General features: G+C 34.2%; 1 protein-coding gene across 1 annotated transcript in view; it reads left to right on the plus strand.

The window, feature by feature from the left end:
• The window catches only part of LOC150103499 (centromere protein T-like), a 40,168-nt gene extending 22,189 nt beyond the window's left edge, over positions 1 to 17,979 (plus strand). The window contains exons 3-5 of the mRNA XM_090397526.1: positions 117 to 278; positions 15,263 to 15,367; positions 17,329 to 17,979. Coding sequence (XP_090253652.1) covers positions 193 to 278; positions 15,263 to 15,367; positions 17,329 to 17,509 — 372 coding nt within the window. The 5' untranslated portion in view covers positions 117 to 192 and the 3' untranslated portion in view covers positions 17,510 to 17,979. The remainder of the gene's footprint in view (positions 1 to 116; positions 279 to 15,262; positions 15,368 to 17,328) is intronic.
• The last annotated feature ends 1,515 nt before the right edge of the window (positions 17,980 to 19,494 follow it).

A 19,494-nucleotide genomic window follows, 5' to 3' on the forward strand; every position in this document is an offset into this window, starting at 1 on the left:
ACGATGTATAGGGTTTCGCATAATAGAAAATGATGAGGTTTTGCTGTTTTATTTATTTATTCGATTACAAACTTCGTCATTACACTTTGATTGCAGTTTTATGCATTTCCATTTAGGCCCAGAAAGACAGGGCAAGCAACTAATGAGATTGTAGTTCCTCGACGACTTCCAAGAAGACCTGTAGAGCACCGCATGTCTGCCAAACGGACAAGACGACTTTTCGAGCATTTCGCAGGAATGCCAGTCGACGAAAATGTTTATCTCCTTGTCGACAAAATGTGAGTGTTGTGGAATATCGAATATTTCTAGAAGCATCTAATTTTGTTCATATGTTAGGGAATAAGTTTGTGTAATAATAGAATTGATGATATGCAATTTTTTTTTATAAAAAAATGAAACATTAAACAGAATTTTAAATATATTTCTTTAAAAAAAATCTTGACCTTTTAAAATCCATTTTTATTACTTAAATTCATGATTGGTTTTATTTATGTGTGATTTCTGCTGTTCGATATTCATTTCTGTGTTCACTGATTGATGTTTCGCCTTTAGTATCCCCCCCCCCCAAAAAAAAAAAATCTCATACTATTTCTGCTCGCTCAATGCATAACCAGGTTTGGCATATTCTCTTTCTAATATAACAAACTTTTAAATCAATAAAACTTCATTAATTTTCAGCCTGCAACTTGGAATACCATTACCGTAAATATTACTTTTGCTATTTTCTGTTTATCCAGTTTCGGAATATCCAGCATAATAATTATTTTGCTTCTTTATTTTGAAGTGTGTAATTTACTCCTGATCTTTTCAAATGAAGTGACTTCGCATACATTGCCGCATAAATTTAATAAATCCCACGAATGGAGCGAATACGAAGAATGTTTCCTTTTCACTAACGATCATAGCGCCGTCTTGCGACATGATTGACACATGGACAGTTAGAGCCTGAGTGAGACGAGCCCATTTTGGATGTTCTAAATTTGGAGCCTCCGTAGCTCAGTTGGTATAGATGAATCCTTCACCTGGAAAGAACCGGGTTCGAATTCCGTCTGTGACGCGAGGAATCCTCAGGTCTTTTCAACCAAATGGTAAGTTAGCCGGTCTCATACCGACGTAGAGGGGTTTTTTCGTCCCTCAGAACAGGCAAACCGCCCCGTGAACATATAGATCTACAGCCAAAAAATACTTAGGAAACTAACCGTTCTAAGGGAAGAATCGCCTAAATTTGACAATAACATACTTGTTGCTGATGAATGTTTCATTTCGAAATTCACGTTCGTTCCGTATGCGTATTTTAAAATCACTCCCCAAAATTTCAGCTATTTTGCGATTTAAATACAAAAATCTTTATTTTTTTTTTATTGACTTTGGGATGCCACTTTTATGTTTGCATGTCTTCAATCATATCAAATTGAAATTGTAGGAAACTTTTGAAAAAGGAACTTATGGAAGTGGGTTATTAATACTGCTTCTAAAGAATGATAAAAAAAAAACTGTGACTTTTACCTCGCAGTGTATTTTATTTCTTTGCTTTTTTTTAAGATATTAATGGAACATAATTATGACACTGGCGATCTAACTGACCGCCAAGATGAATGAAGTCAGAGGAATGTTCCGCTGAGAATGCAACGTCATTATTATTATTATAGTCAAAGGTATGGGAGAAAAGGTTAATAACTATAGCGATAGACTTCATTAATTTGCCCACGTGAATAATTCGTGGCTTCCGTGCAGTTGCTGCAATAATGAATGCCGTTATTCATTATCAGACTTTCTTTTGCACGCTTTTTTTTTTCGCTCACACATTTTATGTCACCTGAGATGCATCATATATTGTATAATTTGAACATTTAAGAGTTCAGTTCCAACAAAAAGAAATAACTGTGTTCTTCCTCCCTGAAACTCAGATTTTTAATTCCACAAACCAGCCAGAGAACACTCACGCATTTAATACGGAATATGTCTGTCTTACAGTCTTAGTTGCTTTGGCCGTAAATCCAACCAACCAAAGTCTAGCGTTCGCTGTTCATTCTTTAGTTCAATAGCGAAATTAACACGAAAGCATGGAAGAAGAGGTCATGAAATTTTGATCTATAAAAACCAAAAGATAATAAATATGAAGCTATTATTATTCCGTGACATCACCATAAAATCCAAGGACCCGTGAGTACCTCTCTACACTACACAAGTAGTATTTTGTCTTAATTTCATGTATTCTCTGGCCGATTTCCTGTATTCGGTATGAAAACCCGACTTTCCAGGAGCAAAACACCTTCAATTTCCGTATAAGATCAGTTAACTCACCTTCAGTTGAAAAGTCCACACCAAGATTATTTTCATCATGACAATTGTTTGAGGGCGCTACGAAAGCCATGAAAGTTATCAAACCAAAATATACCCCGAATTTGAAAATTTTCCACCTGACTTAAAATTTGTATGTTCTCGAATATTTCAAACCCTTAAGAAGATTAAAAATAAATAAAATCTACTTCTTAAAGCACTTAAAAAAAAAAATGACCAATATTAGTGGGTCCACTAATGTCGGATTCAGATCAATAAGATTTTCGTGGTTGATGCTTCTATGTAATACAAGTCGCCTTAGTGAAATGTCCCATTCACCGTGGATTACAATAATAATATTAGTAATGATTATATGTATTTCATTACTTTGAAATAGATCGGCATTGTTATGTGCATATATGAAAAAACGTAAACAAAAATTAAAAGGGGAAAGTTTCAAAATACTAAAAAAAAAATAAAAAAATGAGAAGACAAAAAAATATATTGCTTTGATATAATGAATATTGATTGCTCGGTTCACTTGCTGATAAATCCTCCATCACTGAATAGAGAACAACTAAGCTTACTGCTTTCGATGATCCGCCTGTAAAAATACAAAGCAGTGGCAGATCATTTTCCTCGCGCATGAGACTCATCCCGGCTTATTAAAGGCTTAAAGGCGCTTCAGGAGATAAAAAGTTGCGTATTTTGTGTCTAGAGCAGAATTCCCAGATTATCTTACCTATAGACCCACGATGCTAATTGCTTTTCAGTTCCTCCCCATATAGTTAAACAAATGTTTTTTTTTTTTTTTAATTTTATTTCATATAATAGTGTTATTACCCCCGAATAATTACAGGTTATCTTAATTATTTTTTAAATGAATCCCGCACACGTTTCACCAAATTGTATTAATTTGTTCTTTTTCTTTTAGGATATATAAGAAGTCATGTCAGAGGTTTTAAAGAAATTCAAACACACAGGGGTGCGGCCAGCACCACATTTTTCGTGCTGCAAGAAAAGTCTGCAACTGAGAATCACCAAACTTTGTGTGAGACTTTAGGGGACTGTGCCCTAGCATATCCCACAGTTGCCAGATGCGTGGCCAAGTTTAAAACTGGGCATCCTGAGACAACAGATGTTCTCAGCTCAGGAAGACCTTCCACAGTGATCACACCTGAAAACATCGATGCAGTGCATACCATGATCCTTGATGATAAACAAATACCAGCTAAAAACATTGCAAAGACTCTGGGGATATCCAGGGAACATGTTGGGGTCATTATCCACCAACAACTGGATATGCAAAAGCTCTCAGCGAAGTGGGTCCCCAAATGTTTGAATGCCGACCAAAATAGAGAGCGTATGCTGTCATCTCAAGGGATTTAGGGTCATTTTGAAAAATCAGTTGCAAAATATTTGGCGGCTCGTATTGTGACTTGATGAAACATGGCTTCATCACTATGACCCAGAGACCAAAGAACAGTTAATGGAGTGAAGACATAAATCCAGGGCCAAAGAATTTCCGAACCTAAACGTCATCAGGGAAGATTCTTGCCATTGTCTTTTGGGATATGGATGGTGTAATCCTTACCAAGTACCTCAAAAAATTTGAAAGCACCAGTTTATTCAACAGCTCTGAAGGAATTGAAGGAGATACTGAAGGAAAAATGCGGCAGGAAACTGATCGGAGGCGTATTGCTTTTGCAAGGCAACGCACCTGCTCACACTGCTCATGAAAACCAACACACGACTTTGACCTTCAATGTCAACCTAACCCACCCTATTCGCCAGACCTGGCCCCATCTGACTATTTCCTGTTCCCAAATTTAAAGAAATACTTGAAAAGAATACGATTTACCACAGATGGTGAAGCCATATCTGCAGCTGAGGACTGGTTTGTGCAACAAGGGAATGACTTTTTTCCTCACAGGATTGCAAATGATGCAGCAGCGTTGTAACAGGTGTATAACACTTCGTGGGGAATATGTAGAATAATGTGTAAGTTACTTCATTCTACCCTCTATTCCTCCATGCTGATTATCACAACTTTTCAGCACACCCTCGTATGTGCTAAATTCCGTGATGCCTAATTCTCTTTTTTGTTCGGTTTATCTCCCCCAAGTTAATTTAATTAACCAATAAGATAATTAACCGGAGACCACCTCAATAAGCTAAATCCCAAAATACAATGATTTAATTTAACATTTAAGTCGTCAGTGCAGCAGTATTCCCAAACAGAACCTTGCATGTAACAAAATATAATTATATTTTTTAAAAAAATGTTTTGAGACGCGGCATTAGTCACGAAATTATCTCGTACACTATCAGGGAATATTTACGAAAACCTTGTCGCAATTTTTAGCCATATAACTGAATTAAAATCAACTAGTCCAAGTTAGAAAAGTTTCAGATAATGAAATTATTCGCGATGTGTGACTCATGATTCTGATAGTTTCAATCGCTAAGTTGGAGATGCGAACATAAACTTGCTGTTTGTTCTACCGAACAGTGAGGTATGAAATCCAATGGAGAGTATGCTATTGCTTAATGACGTCAACATATAATACGGGAAAAAAAAAAAAAAAACACAGATCTATATACAGTTTACAGCAATTTGGAGATTTGGTAACATCTCTGAACTTAAATACAAGAATTTATCAATCTTAGTTACTTTATTCCTATCTTGATCTTTTGTTGCATTAATTGTCCATAGTGTTCGCTTAATGAACTCGGATATCTTTTCTTAACGCCAGAACCAGAGGAATGTGTGCAACTACAGCAGTCGAAAATTTCTCTAGATAATGGTCTCTTTTAGTTGATATTATAGTCGAACATCTAAGGCTATTGATGCCGATGCATTATGTTAACAACATCCATTTCGAGTTGAGTATGCTTTCAGTAAACTCAACTCGATGTAATCGTACTCTGATAACTTCCAATTACTCGGTCCTTTTCAACACAGAAAATTAATAATTCTTTCAAAGCTGCTTTAATGTAGATATGTCATTAGAATGTGTAAACACGATATATTTGTAATTGTACAGCATCCTCCTAATGATTGTTCTGATAATTATTTTACGAAACATTTCTAATCACACTAATAAAAGGAAGCTGCTACTTTAAAACTTCTATCGCAGTGTTGCGACTTCAAGTCCGTTATTGATGCAGTTAGGCGCAAAGAAGGAATAAGGTAATACAAGGAGTTAATGCTATTGTCATCCTAGACGGACTTAAGTCTCTTGACGGCCGTTAATTATAATATTGAATGAGTGCACTTGGTCTGCAATGATGCTTAAGTTGACTTGAATTCATTCCTCAAGGATGATGAGAGGAGCAAGAAGCTTTAGCAGTGAGCATCCCTCAAATTAGCTCATTAATACTTCACTTGGACCGTGTTCACAAAATCTGACATGCTAAAGTCGCACTTTATTTTACTTTTGCTTCATTTTGACCTCCGTAGGTAAGCTGTGGTTTTTCTGGGCCTAGCAGGGTTCTTGTTGTTTCATAAGCCCATTCTTTCTTTGATTAAAATACCTGAATTTTTCCATTCCTCACTAAAAATGCGACAGGCTTATGCTATAAATACTTTCTTTCAACTCCCATGACCCCTTAATAATAAAAACCCTGAGTTCCATCAAGGTCGCCAAGCACTTCATCTAATTATTTTCAACTCAGGCTAAGTTATTTGGTTGATGGAGGTGGATCATACAGTCAAAACAAAATACCATAATATCTCATAGCTTAGTTGCCTCTACAGTATAATGTTGTACTGTATGCGTGAGTGCACTGCTAATCATTTACTCAAGGCAAGGTACGTGGAGGTACCAACAAAGATCCTCCCATTTTTCATGGAATGGGAGGATAAAATGTGTTTTATGCCACAGCCGAGAAGTACGTGTTGCAAATTCTTGCTTTGTCTCCCACAAAAAGTTGTCTTCGATATATGTTGTTTATTTTCTCGGTCATTGCTTCATACAACTCTTTCCGCCTATTCTTCGCATATATCGAGACCTTCAGTTTTTAATTTCTAATAGTAGTTAAGTAATTTTTTCTTGATATTCCTACTGGTATTCTTCTTTTAACTGCGCTACAGAGCCGCTTATCCTTGAGGTTTCCTCTTACATTGATTTCTATTGTGATTTTATTCAGCATTGCTCTGAATCAGGCTAGTAATTTTCCCTGCTTTCTGTCGCTGATTTTCCCACCAAATCATCGAACCTAAGTATCAACGAAATTCTTTCAAAATGTAAAGTGGTGAGCTATGGAAATTTTAACAAAGGGCTCGCATCGTCAAAAAAAAAAATAAATAAATAAAAGCCGTATTTCACACAGAAACATTTATTAATACAGTTTGTGTACTCCTTAATCAAAAAGTATGAGGGGACAATCAACCTGTAAAGGTTATCATTTTTAAACAAATATTTCATGATCTAAACATGAAATATTTGCACAGTCATCTGTGTTAATTTATCTTACATAAGAAAAACATTTTTTTAACTATCAAAATATAATAAGAATAAAATCTTTATTAATCGCACATATGCAATAGTCCGCATTTTTTATAAACAAAATAAATTTGTTTTGTTTGCGATAGAAATTTTTATGACAAACAGTCTATAAATAATAAATAAATATTATCTAAACACAATAATATTGAAGTACGTTGTATTTCTCTTCTGTTTTTATACTTCACGTGATAACCAACGGTACCAATCAACGGGCATTATTTTATAGTCCTATTTATTTATATGCGATTACCAAAAGTGAATTCTTATTTGTAAAATGGTAGTAACAGCAACTGTAATATTTTATTTAATAAAATCACTTTGTTAGGTTACCGTATGAGTTTGTTGCTTAATATATTTCAAAAAATTATTATTACTTTTTTTATTGAAAAAATAAAAAAGTAAACAATAAGAACAAGGAACTCTCAAATTTGAGAAAAATTTAACAAAGGGCTCGGGCGAGCCCCTTATAGCTCACCACTGCTTATAATTATTTAGAAGTAATGATTACAGAGGATGGAACAGTATGGAAATAAAATCAAGAATGGCTAATGCAAAAGAAGCATTTTGGAATAATTAATTATTAATGACCTCTGGAATAAATAAACCGACTAAAATAAGAATAGTAAAATCCTACGCATGGTCCACATTGAATTATGGATGTGAGACGTGAACACTGGGGATTTTTTGGAAGGAGAAAAAAAACTAATGAAGAGGTATTGAAGTTAATGGGAACCAAAAGAGCACTATGAAAGACCTTATAAAGAGAAAGTTCAATATTGCAGGACACATATTAAGAGGATCGGTGGGAAAAGCGTCACTTGAAATACCATGATTGCTAACCTCGAAATTTGAGATGCTACTTACGAAGAAGAACCTATCCTGGATTATCACTGTTGCGATAGCTATTTTTGTTCCCGGTCGGGAAACGATAGATTGTAGCCTTCTTAGCATATCACAATCGATGAAAAGCTTAGTGTTTATTCGATTGGAGTTCAAAAATAAAAGACTACAGTGGGAGCAGATAAAATTATTTTTATCGGTCATTTATTTCTGCTGCCGAAACGCTTTGTAAGATGGTAGAGATGCAGCTATTCTCGCAAGTATCCGCTCCACTGCAAGCCAGTCTTTAAATTTATCCCACAACATTTTGCCTTGTTAAATAAAAATAAAGAAAAAATGCTTTAGGATCAACTAGTTAAGCTGTCAGTTGATGGAAACAAACCTGTGAATAAGAAGCTATCCCACAAAATATGAATATGAAACTTTAATCCTCAGAAATCAGATCGAAAAGCGAAAGTAAAATAAATCAGAGTGTGTATTGATCCATTTATAACTTTGAGAATGTATTGACTGTAAAGTAGACTGAATTATTTTACAGCACTTCCGGCCTGCATCTTGCGAAAATTTTTATCCAGGTCAGATCAATACCAAAGCCATCCACCTTCATATATGCTAATTATCAGATCATTGTTGATGTTTGCTTTGCATACTGAAATTTTCAAACGTGGAAAGTATTGCTCTTACGTTAAGCGGCATATATTTCCTTATTTATTTGACGCATAAAACATCAGCCTGTAATCAAATTTTTTTTACGACAAAGTAATTGCACGGGAATAGTACTGCAACTAGAATTACTGCCTTATGCCCAGCAAAGTCAGGGCGTAACAGTTGTAGAAGGGAGAAAAAAAGTTTTAAAAATGTTGCCTTGTTATTCTTGGTTAATGTATCTATTTGGAAGAAACGATGTAAATAAATAAATAAAATTAAGAGGCATTCTTAATCATTTGCAGTGGGCATGTAATTAGCATTGTCCAGCACAAAAATATTTAGTACAGCCTGCGTACTAATGCAGATTGTGTGATAAAATTGAGAAATCACCTTGGAGATGTTAGCAAAGTCATAACAGAAAATAAACGTGATGTATGGGATGTCTCTCCACTACATACAACTGTTTGTAAGCGCTAAAGAAAGTGCAGGTAAGGTCTTGAATATTTTAGTAGTTAAATAATTCTCTCTCAAGGCATGTTTTTTATTCCGCAACATCCAAACATCCGTGTCGTAGTTAGAAAAACAATTTGAAAGGTCAGAACGTATAATACAACAGTACGGATGGATCAAGAGTTAGACAGAAAGAGTTCTTAGCTTTTTTTTTTTTTTGAGCATTTAGAGATGCTCAAAAGGTGCTTTTGCTAACTGTATCATTTGCAATGATCTAGCAGAATTAGGAAGATTTTTACATTTCAGTAATAAGCCTACTTTAGAAGTATTGCATTTAAACATAAGAAGTATAAGAGATAAGACGGAACATTTAGAACTAATATTAAACAATTTAGATTATCATATGGATATTTTAATACTAACAGAAATATGAATAAAAGGGTCAGAAGCTGATGTATACTATTTAGAAGAATTTAAAAAATATATTATCAATGCAGGGATTTCAATAGTATTAGCAGTAGAGTAATCGAAACAGCAGAGAATGTTAACATTTACTTATAAATCTACAATTACTACATAATGGCTATTTATAGATCTCACTGAATTCAAAAGCATAATATCAGAATAACTCACGTAAAATATTATTTAATAATATAATTTTCGCCTGTGTATCGCAGGCATCTTCAGTACATTTATAAAGCTAATTGAACAATAACTGACAATTCCCAAGGGCGCCACTTAAGTAGCTAATGTAAGATAACTAAAAAGGTAAATAAATTTCCTAACTAAAAATTAAATAAATAAAAAAAAACAAAAAAATATATATATACAATAAAAAGTTATGAAAGATTAGCTGATTTATAAAGTACTATCTCCCATAAAGGAGATAGACGTAAACCATACCATCGGATCTGTTTAAGTTAGGGGAGTGAAGTAGAGTTTCACATGTTTCTTTATAAAGCCGTTCCATGAGGAACCGGCTTTTGTCTTGCTCTAATGAACTCTATGTCTAGTGATGATGGCATGTTCTGCAAGTCCAGACTGTTCAGATTCAAGGTATTGAATATAAGACTGGTGTTCTTCTAGCCAAATAGAGGCAGATCTTCCTGTTTGTCCGAAATAAGATAATCCACAAGAGTAAGGAATCTGGTAGACACCTGGATAACTACGATGTGGAAGCTTGTCCTTTGGAGAAGCGAGGAAGGCGGAGATTTTAGTGGTTTTAAAACTTTTGCTATACGTTCACTAATGCCTTACACATAAGGGATAGGAATGCGCGTTATTTCTTCTGCATTTGAAGAGGAAGACATTAAAACTACTCAAAGCTCTTTTGATGAAGCAATTCTTATATCCATTAGATAAAAAGGAGGAAATAATATATTGCAGTTCTTTTTGTAACAGATCGTCTGAAGAACAAAAGAAGTGGGCCCGATGAACTAGTGTTTTAATAGTTCCTGCCTTTTGACTGGTGATGAGATTCAGAGGGATATAGTGGCCTGTATGAGTCTTCTTTCTATAGACTGAGAAATGTAGGTTACCATCTGGTTGGCGAAGAATTAAAAGATCTAAAAAGGCTAACTGCTTATTTGATTCTGCTTCTAGAGTGAACTGGATCCTTGGATGAAGTGCATTTAACTTAGAGAGAAGTTCATCAGAGGTTGAAGTTCATCAGAAGAGCCATTCCAGATAGCAAAAATGACATCGACATATCTGAACCAATGAGTAGATCTGGGAGAAATGTCAAAATTATGTTGTTCAAAGTGCTCCATAAAGGAGTTGGCGATAGCAGGGGAAAGAGGATTGCCCATTGCTGTTCCTTCAATTTGTTGATACAATTTGTTTTTAAAGGAAAAATAACCAGAATGTATTGCAAAATCAAATATTTTTACAATGTCTGAAGGAAATTCTTGTTGCAGTAATTCAATGCTTTCAGATAAAGGAATATTTGTAAATAAAGAAACAACATCTAAACTGATCATAATATCCGAAACGTCCAAATGAAGATCTGAAATTTTATTTTTGAAATCCAAAGTATTCTTTATAAAAGTATCACTTCTTCTAGTTGAAGAAGTGAGTAAATTTTATAAAAATTTAGAAATTTTATAAGTGGGACAACCTATACAATCTACTACTGGCCTCAGCGGAATACCTGGTTTATGAACTTTCGGAAGACCATACAATCTAGGTGGACGACCGAAGAAGGTTTTAAGATTTTTCTTTTGATCTTCATCCCATGTAGATACATTATCTATAAGAGAATTAAGTCTCTTCAATTGACTCCCGGTAGGATCCGATGTAAGGGGCCTATAAGTTGAATAGTCGCGGAGTAATAGATTTTTCTCTCATATTCCTTCCCTTTGTCAGCTTTCGTAATTATTAAATTATTATTATTATTATTCAGTGCTTTAAATTCAGAGTAAGATAGATTAGGACGAGGAGACTTGGCATTAAAAAGAATTTTCGCACATTCAAAACGTAACCTGTTGGCTGTTTTTTGGGGATAAGGATCGAATACCTTTGTCTATGTTATGAAAAAAATCCATTAGGGGTACCTTATTCGGCGAAATCATGTCCTTTTGATAAAACAAAACGTTCACTGCCTGTTAGTGGATGTCCAGAAACATTGATAACTACTTTATCTGTGTCACCAACATTAGTACTGGATCTAGGGAGGCTCACCAGTGATTCAAACTTGCGCTTTAACTTACCACGAGAATCATTAAAAACATTTAGGTAAGAATTCGACGATATGCGCAAAATAGTGTTAAAAGTTTCAGCCGTTAAAACAAATTCTAGAGCGTTCTTGATGGCCACAATTTCTCTATTTAAGAGGACTAGATTTTTTAGCTTCGTGCAGCTGATAATTTAAAAGAGACCTACTAGCTTTTAAATAGATCCGATGAGCTCTTGAGGACCTAAAAACTTCTTTTATTTTACAGCAGGTAGGAATAACCTGAGCCATCTTACAACGCTTTAGGAATATTATTCTATTAATACATTTAGCCTTCTTTACCAATACGTTACCGTATCTAGCACAATGTTTGGAAGTAGACTCTCCGTAAAGTCTCGAAATATGTTTTAATAAGGAAATACCATGAGCAGACATATGAATTCAAATATATAATAACGGAATAACTCACATAAAATATTAATTAATAGTATAATTTTCGCCTGTGTATCGCAGGCATCTTCAGTACATTTATAAAGCTAATTGAATAATAACTGACAATTCCCAACGGCGCCACCTAAGTAGCTAATGTAAGATAACTAATAAGGTCAATAAATTTCCTAACTAAAAAAAAAAATTCCGCGAGGAACCGACTTGATAAAGAAACGTGAAACTCTACTTCACTCTCCTAACTTAAACAGATTCGATGGTTACGTCTATCCCCTTTATGTTTATTGTTTATAAATCAGCTAAACTTTCCTAACTTTTTATTGTATATATATTTTTTATTATTTCATTTTATTTATTTTTTTTATTTTTTTTTTAGTTAGGTGGCGGCCTTGGGAATTGTCAGTTATTGCTCAATTAGCTTTATAAATGTACTGAAGATGCCTGCGATACACAGGCGAAAATTATACTATTAATTAATATTTTATGTGAGTTATTCCGTTATTATATTTTTGAATTCATATGTCTGCTCACGGTATTTCCTTATTAAAACATAGCTCTCGCTCTTACACACGATTATATACAAGAACTGGACAGCATTCTGCGTGACATCGATTATGATAATGTTATCATAATTGGTGACATAAATATTGATTTGCTAAGCGACTGCCGTCGTTCTCTCGATTACATTGACGTATTAGCCATGTATGGCCTTCAGGAATATGTAAATGTTCTTGTGGGGGATTTCAATGTGTGTGCATCATGTCTGGATCGTGATCATGCGTTTGTAAGAACACGAAGTACAGATAAATTCCTGACAACAGTGTTAAACCAGCCAATCACAGATCACTTTCCGATTTGCCTTTAAAATTCATCTACAGACACAAAAGATATCTGCGTTCAAAAGATATTCTAGTATCCTAGAATAAACTATAGCATGTTAAAACATAAATTAAGTACTATATCTTGGGAGCAGATAAAATCTAAAACTAACGTTGACGATGCTTACTGCGAATTCATTAACATATTAAATACTGAAACAACACGCAACTGTCATACTCCAAGGAGACAGGCGCAAACTAGCGAAGCCATGGATAACATAAGATAATAAACAATGTATAAAACTCAGGGATAAAAGATATAATAAAAAGTACAAAAAATATCCTCACAATGAATACTACGAGAATATCTTAAAAATCATACGCTAATCTCTCCCCACTTCCACTTTTCTCCAGAATATTAGGGGAAACAAAAAAAAAAAACTACTACTCCTAGAACCAGTATGAATTTAGATAGAAACAAAGTACTGAGCATGCGCTACTGAACTTCACAAACAGTTAATCATTACAAGATCAACACAAAGTAACTAGCAGTTTTTTTAGACCTTCAGAAAACTTTTGACACAGTATCCTAAAATATATAATATGATATAAACTGGACTATGGGAATTAGAGGTTGTACTCATGCCTTGCTTTAAAGTTATTTAACGTCTAGATCACAAGCAATAATAATAATAAATGTTTGACAAAAGCTAAAGCAGTTTCAGCTAAATTGCGGTTTTCCCAAAGGTTCTGTGCTTGGGCCAGTATTATTTATAATTTACATCAACGACTTCTGTGACCTACTTTTGCAGATGACATCGCATTGATATCCACTGTAAATGAAATGCAGAACATAGTAAACAAAGATCTGAAATAGTGAAAACTGGTTTCACGTGAATAAACTAACTCTCAATGCTGAAAAAACAAAATTTATAATTTTTAAACTCAGAAATACACCTGTTTGCAAAACCAATGTTTTGGATTCGTATATTCCTACATAACTAGAATTGTGAAAGTAATCTAAAATTGTAATTGTATGGAAATAGAAAACGTGAATACTTTAACCTATTTAGGATTAAAAATTGACAGCAACTTAAGGTGGTTATTATATACATCTATAATTATCTATATACACCTATAATAAACCTATAGATGTATAACAATTATACATCTATAGGTTATTACTCTTCTTAAAGTTTCATAATCAGTACGTAAGCATTAGAAAAGATACGTCTGCAGAAAACCGGGCTTAAAATATTTAACTCCAAAAGCACAAAAAGAAATGATATATATATATATATATATATATATATATATATATATATATATATATATATATTTGGCTCCAAAAATCTATAATGGCTTGCTTCTCTTAATATGTAAAGATACCAACATGAACACATAAAGAAAGCTGATTATAGAGTACTTTCATTTTTATAAGAACATTGAAAATATCTTTAGAATAAGAGTACTGTGCGACCACAGATGCGAGACCTAGGCACTTCTGCGCATGGCAGAAGGCGAATCCATTCTGATAATAGGGTGATCAGTGCATTTCGTGGGATGCGTGTTCATTATTATACGTAGGAAAATTAGCTTTTCTTTTATTAAAATTCTAGTTTTTAAAGTGGTAACTGTTTTGTTTGTACAACAATTGAAAATTTTTACGTATAAAGCACGTGATTTCGCATGTTGGTGACGAATTCGTACATCGTCATTTTCCTTTCTCCCCCTTCAACATGAATTGAGTCTTCTTAGTACATTGCTAGCCGAAGGTCTCTCATCAATAGTCGGACAGTATAAAATGAGAAAATAGCCAATGTAAAATAATCAATTAAGTGTTTTTATTTGGCGTGTGCATATGTGTTTATATCTGTTATCTTCTATTGTTCTTATCAATGTTTTTATGCACTGCACTGTTATGCATTGTATATTGATTTCTGTAATTATTGTATGTTTTATAATTCCGATGAGCTTATTTATGCTCTTGGTTATACACATTTGTCATTGTTAAATTGTATTTGTATTAAGTATTGTATTGTATTATATTAAATAAACTCAATATTGTAATATGGAAAAATGTTTAATAGAAATTTTTGTTCTAAACTCTTAAATTTTCGGACAGAATGTAACAATTATGTTTTTCGTTAGTGCAGAGCATGCGTAATAAAGGGTAGGAAGAGAGGATGGTTAATTGAATTAAAGTTCATGTAAGTGGCTTATCTTCGGGCTATTTAGAAACTTTCGTGTCTTTTAAAGTCTTGGGGTGGGGGAGCGACTTCAGTACTAAGACTTAGCTGCTTTAATTAGTGGTTAACGTAGGATGAAAACCAACAACGGGGAAAAAAGTTTCCTTTTTATTCGCATAAATTAATAAATAATAATTTTTATTAAAAACAGCTTTAAAGTGAAAAACTCTTTTTTGGAAAAGAAAATGCCACCGACACATCTCGTTGAGTGAAACAAATACCTTACTGGTCTGTGTTTTACAGTTCACGCTACTGAACTACGCTGTGATGCGACGGTAACTCATCATTAAGGTTTATATTTAGCGTAATTTTGGTAATTTTTTTTTTTTTTTTTTTTTTTTTTGTTAGACTTGATGCCTTTTGGAAAAGAACTATTCGTTCGCTGGAGACCTATGCCAAACACGCTGGAAGAGCCAAGATTACACCACAAGATGTGGAACTGCTGTTATTTAGGTAAGGTTTTTCCCCTCTTTTTTTTTTTTTTTTTTTTTTGTATACGTCGATGATGCATTTCTTTGCCTTCCTTCATCAACAAAACTGCACAGTGTGGTATGCAAATGATTCTCGAGTGCAGTTTCTTACGCAGTGAATGAATCACTTCAAACAAAGCGTGCGTTAAGTTTTCTTTCCTTTTATTTTTTCGGACATCCCATACTTTTACGAAAACTTGTTCAAAGAAAGCGTTCGCTGATGTGCGCATTTATCTCTTGATAAACCATTCTGTTGTTGCTGTTCGTGTGGACATTAAAGCATTCTCTTTAACTTAGTTAATTGTCTAATGTAGTGCAAGAATTACATTAACATGTCGTTTATGTATTTTTGGTTTAATTTTGTCGGTTTTCTAATGCGGAGGCTACGTTTAAAAGCGAAATATCGATTGGAATTTTTGCCCACATAACTTCCACATTACGAACACTCCCCAATCTATGCAACGTATAAAAAACTGCAGTACAGTTACCGAGCAACCGTTTTCTTTCTTTCTTTTTTTTTTTTCCGAATTAAAACGTGTTGAACACTGCGATATGTCAGGTGACCCATACATTACACAGCGTACTATCAAAAATGACCAATTAGTAATAGAAGAATATACCTGAGAAATTAACTTAGGAAACCATTAGCCGATTGCAAATACATGAAGCAAATAATGGTGCATCAGAATGGATTGTACAGTCCATTCTGATGCACCATTAGATGGAAAAAGAAAGTGCATGAGAGGTGTTAAAGTACTTATTCTCCACTGTTAATTGAGTGATTAGTATAGATGAATTTCATTCCCCAAATTGAAACCTACTCGTTGATGACTTTGAAGTGGCTTGAGAAAGCGCCATGTTTTGGTGTCTAGAACAGGATTTCTGGATTATTAGCCCGCCGTGGAACTAAGAGTAATGAACTATAGGCTTACCAGCTGGTCATTTTCCCTCTTCACTTCAGAATTATATCTTTCTGCCTCTGGGAATTCATGCATTAAGGATAATTATCAAAGAACGTCACTGATTATAATTTGTAATTTTTATATATTTTACTGATCTAGCATCACGGAAGTTTTCACGGGCTGCGCAAGCACCCTCTCTTTTCACATGAAATTGGAAAATAAAATATTTTCTACTGTCACAACAATATGATTGATACTACCAAGACTTCGAGGTGAAAGTATGAATCCACAGTGTGTCACTCTTTTGCACTGATGCCATAAGTGAAGTATGAAGCCCCTCCACTTGAGATGATGGGCACTTCTTTATCTGCTCTTCCTTGTAGAAATGCATCAAGTAGAATATTGACAAGGGGAACGTTAACGAGATATGGATTATATTTATTGATATCTCTCTTTATTATAACGTGCATTCAAAATATTGCATTTCTTAGTATTTGTAGTAGATTTGATTATGTTAATGTCCCTATCCATCGATCTAAAGCCGGTCGTTTGTGTGTGGCTTGAAAACATTTAAGAAAATCAGCCATTTTCAGTGACCACTCCACTCCCAACATTTCATCCATATGAGAATTCGTGAGATGTCTTACGGGCTACTAGAATCTGTCACGTTAAATCTGAGCTGTTAAGCGATTCTTGCTATAATGCTTTTGTTACTAGTCCTAGCATGAATTCAGTTGAATGATTTTTTTTTTTTTTTTTTTTTCAAATACTTATTTTTGTAGCTCTCGGTCCAAAGGCCTAACGCGGCATCTGTTATAATTGTCTTTGCATTCGTTTGGCTGGTTTGCCTATTTCGATGAAAAACCTGAATTTCCGGAAGGAAGAGTGGGGAATCCTGCTACCTCCATTTAAGGTTATTTTTTTTTAAAAGAAATATCTTTTAAATTTGAATTGCAGCAGTATAAAATAAACAGCATGTGTATGTTTTCATTTCTTTTATATTTTATCAATTTTTTCTTTATTTTATTATTTTTTTTTTCAGACAAGGCTTCGTCAGAGATCAGTTTTCTATGATTTACTTAATTAACAAGTACCTTACCCTGAAGGATAGCCTCATTCTTCGTCCTATGGCCCATACTCTCATTCCTGCTACTGATGATGATGATGATGATGATGACGAGGAGGAGGAAGAAAACGATGAGGAAGAAGAGAGAGAAGACTAGGATTGCTAGCAATATTTGTTTCATTGTATTATCTACTAGAGATGTGTAAAAAAAATAGAAAAAATATCGATGCTTTGATTTACACCAAATGCACATCTCGAATTACTGAAAAAAAAAAATTCCCAGAAAGAATAATTTTGTAATCTTGAATTTGTGAATCCGTTCCTTAATTTAATAAGGGGAAAAAAAGTTCTTTTGATGTAGTTTGTTTAGCAAAGTCCTTGAGAAAGAAGTTCGACAAAAATATATGTTTTGTAACATTCTTTTTAAATGCTAGAATGAATACCCGAACTTCTCGCTAAGAATGGGCAATTTTTCATTTAAGATTCACTCGAGGAAAAAAAGTGGCATAAAGATAAGGAAAATATTTGCCGTTGATTGCTGATATTTGTTAGTGTCTACCGAATTATCACTTAAATGTATTTATGAGAATAGTTATTCGACTAAAATATCTGTAAAAATTTTCTGCATTTGCTTCGTAAATTAATTCAAGTATAGAGAGTAAGTATGCAAAAATAATATTACAAAAATGTGAATAAATAAAAAATAATTAATTAAATAATATAGCAAAAAATATGCAAACAAAATATAACAGTGATGTTCATCATTCTCAGATATCAAAGTATTTTCTTGGAGTATTCCAAACATCTCTATCTAGTAATTCAAGCATTTTGTGTACAAAAGAAAATGCCGTGCTGATGCTCGAATTACACTGGTGTCCGAAAGCTATATGTATATGAAAAAATTATGACTACAGCCAAATGTGGACATAACTTTATTAGTTATATATAGTTATAAATTTCATACAAATCAAATTACAATACGTTTTTGACAGAAGTTACAAATTTCCTAAGGACGTAGTTAAGTAATTAACGTACAGTATTTACAGAAAACTATGCGGAGAGACATTTCAGTTTGGAATATGTCCACCCCGAACTGCGGTTCAGCTGCTCTCATAACGTCGTACCACGCTTAGTACCAAGTGATCAGGAGTTCTTGAGGCAAACCGGAACACTCCGTCAGAGCAAGGATAAGGCCTTGTTTGTTTTCTGGAGTGGAATTTCGAGCAGTAATGCATCTCCCTATTACGACCCAAACGTGTTCTATGGGGTTGAGATCCGGGAAGCGTGTGGGCTATTCGATTCGATTAATATCCTCGGTCTCCAGAAGTATCTCCACTGCTCGCTCGTGTACGATGTGGTGTGACATTGTCATCCATAAAAATGAATTTATGGATGACATAAATACTTATCGCAGATATCTTGCCGCACTTCGTGGTTTCATTCAAGTATTGTACGCCCGCACTTCGTAGAACCGACCAAGAATAGTCAATTCATGCTGAAGGGGAGAAAGAAATAAAGGATGTACGAATTGGTCACCAACACGAGAAATCATGTGCTTTATACATGAATTTTCCAACTGTTGTTGGAAAATTCATGTATAAATGTATGAAAATATGTAAAAGCTGTAATTTTCCGACGTATAATAATAAACACTCATCCCACAATCCGCGTAGCTGTGCTTGAATGGAACCGACTTGTCATTGTGCGTCGATTAGGTTTTGTTGTTATAACCAAAAATCTTCATTCTCCTTGGTAGAGCAAAGACGACCTCTTAGCAAACGTCTGGAACGCATTTCAGACGTTTGATACAACACTATGTTCGATTCCAAACTCTCTGGCAGTTTAAGTATTTCTACCTTCTTCAAGCTTTCCAATAATTCTTTGAAATCATCTAGATAGATGTTAAATAAAAGTAATTATTCTCGAATTTTCCAGTTTGGAATATGACGTCATGGCCCATCAACGAAGAAAAACACATCTCACTCCCACTTTTCCCCCCCTCTAAATGATCACAATGAACAACCTCAATTCACTGCCCCCTACTGGTAAACTAATGTGCTAGAGTAGCTGCCAAAAGGGTTTCTAATGTTCTGCCCAACTAGTATATATTTTTAATGTCATTCCTTTCAGCATTGTAAAATT

Source organism: Typopeltis vanoorti, chromosome 9 (genome assembly GCF_054136105.1).
Source record: "Typopeltis vanoorti isolate ZY-2024b chromosome 9, IOZ_Tvanoo_1.0, whole genome shotgun sequence".
NCBI lineage: Eukaryota > Metazoa > Arthropoda > Arachnida > Uropygi > Thelyphonidae > Typopeltis > Typopeltis vanoorti.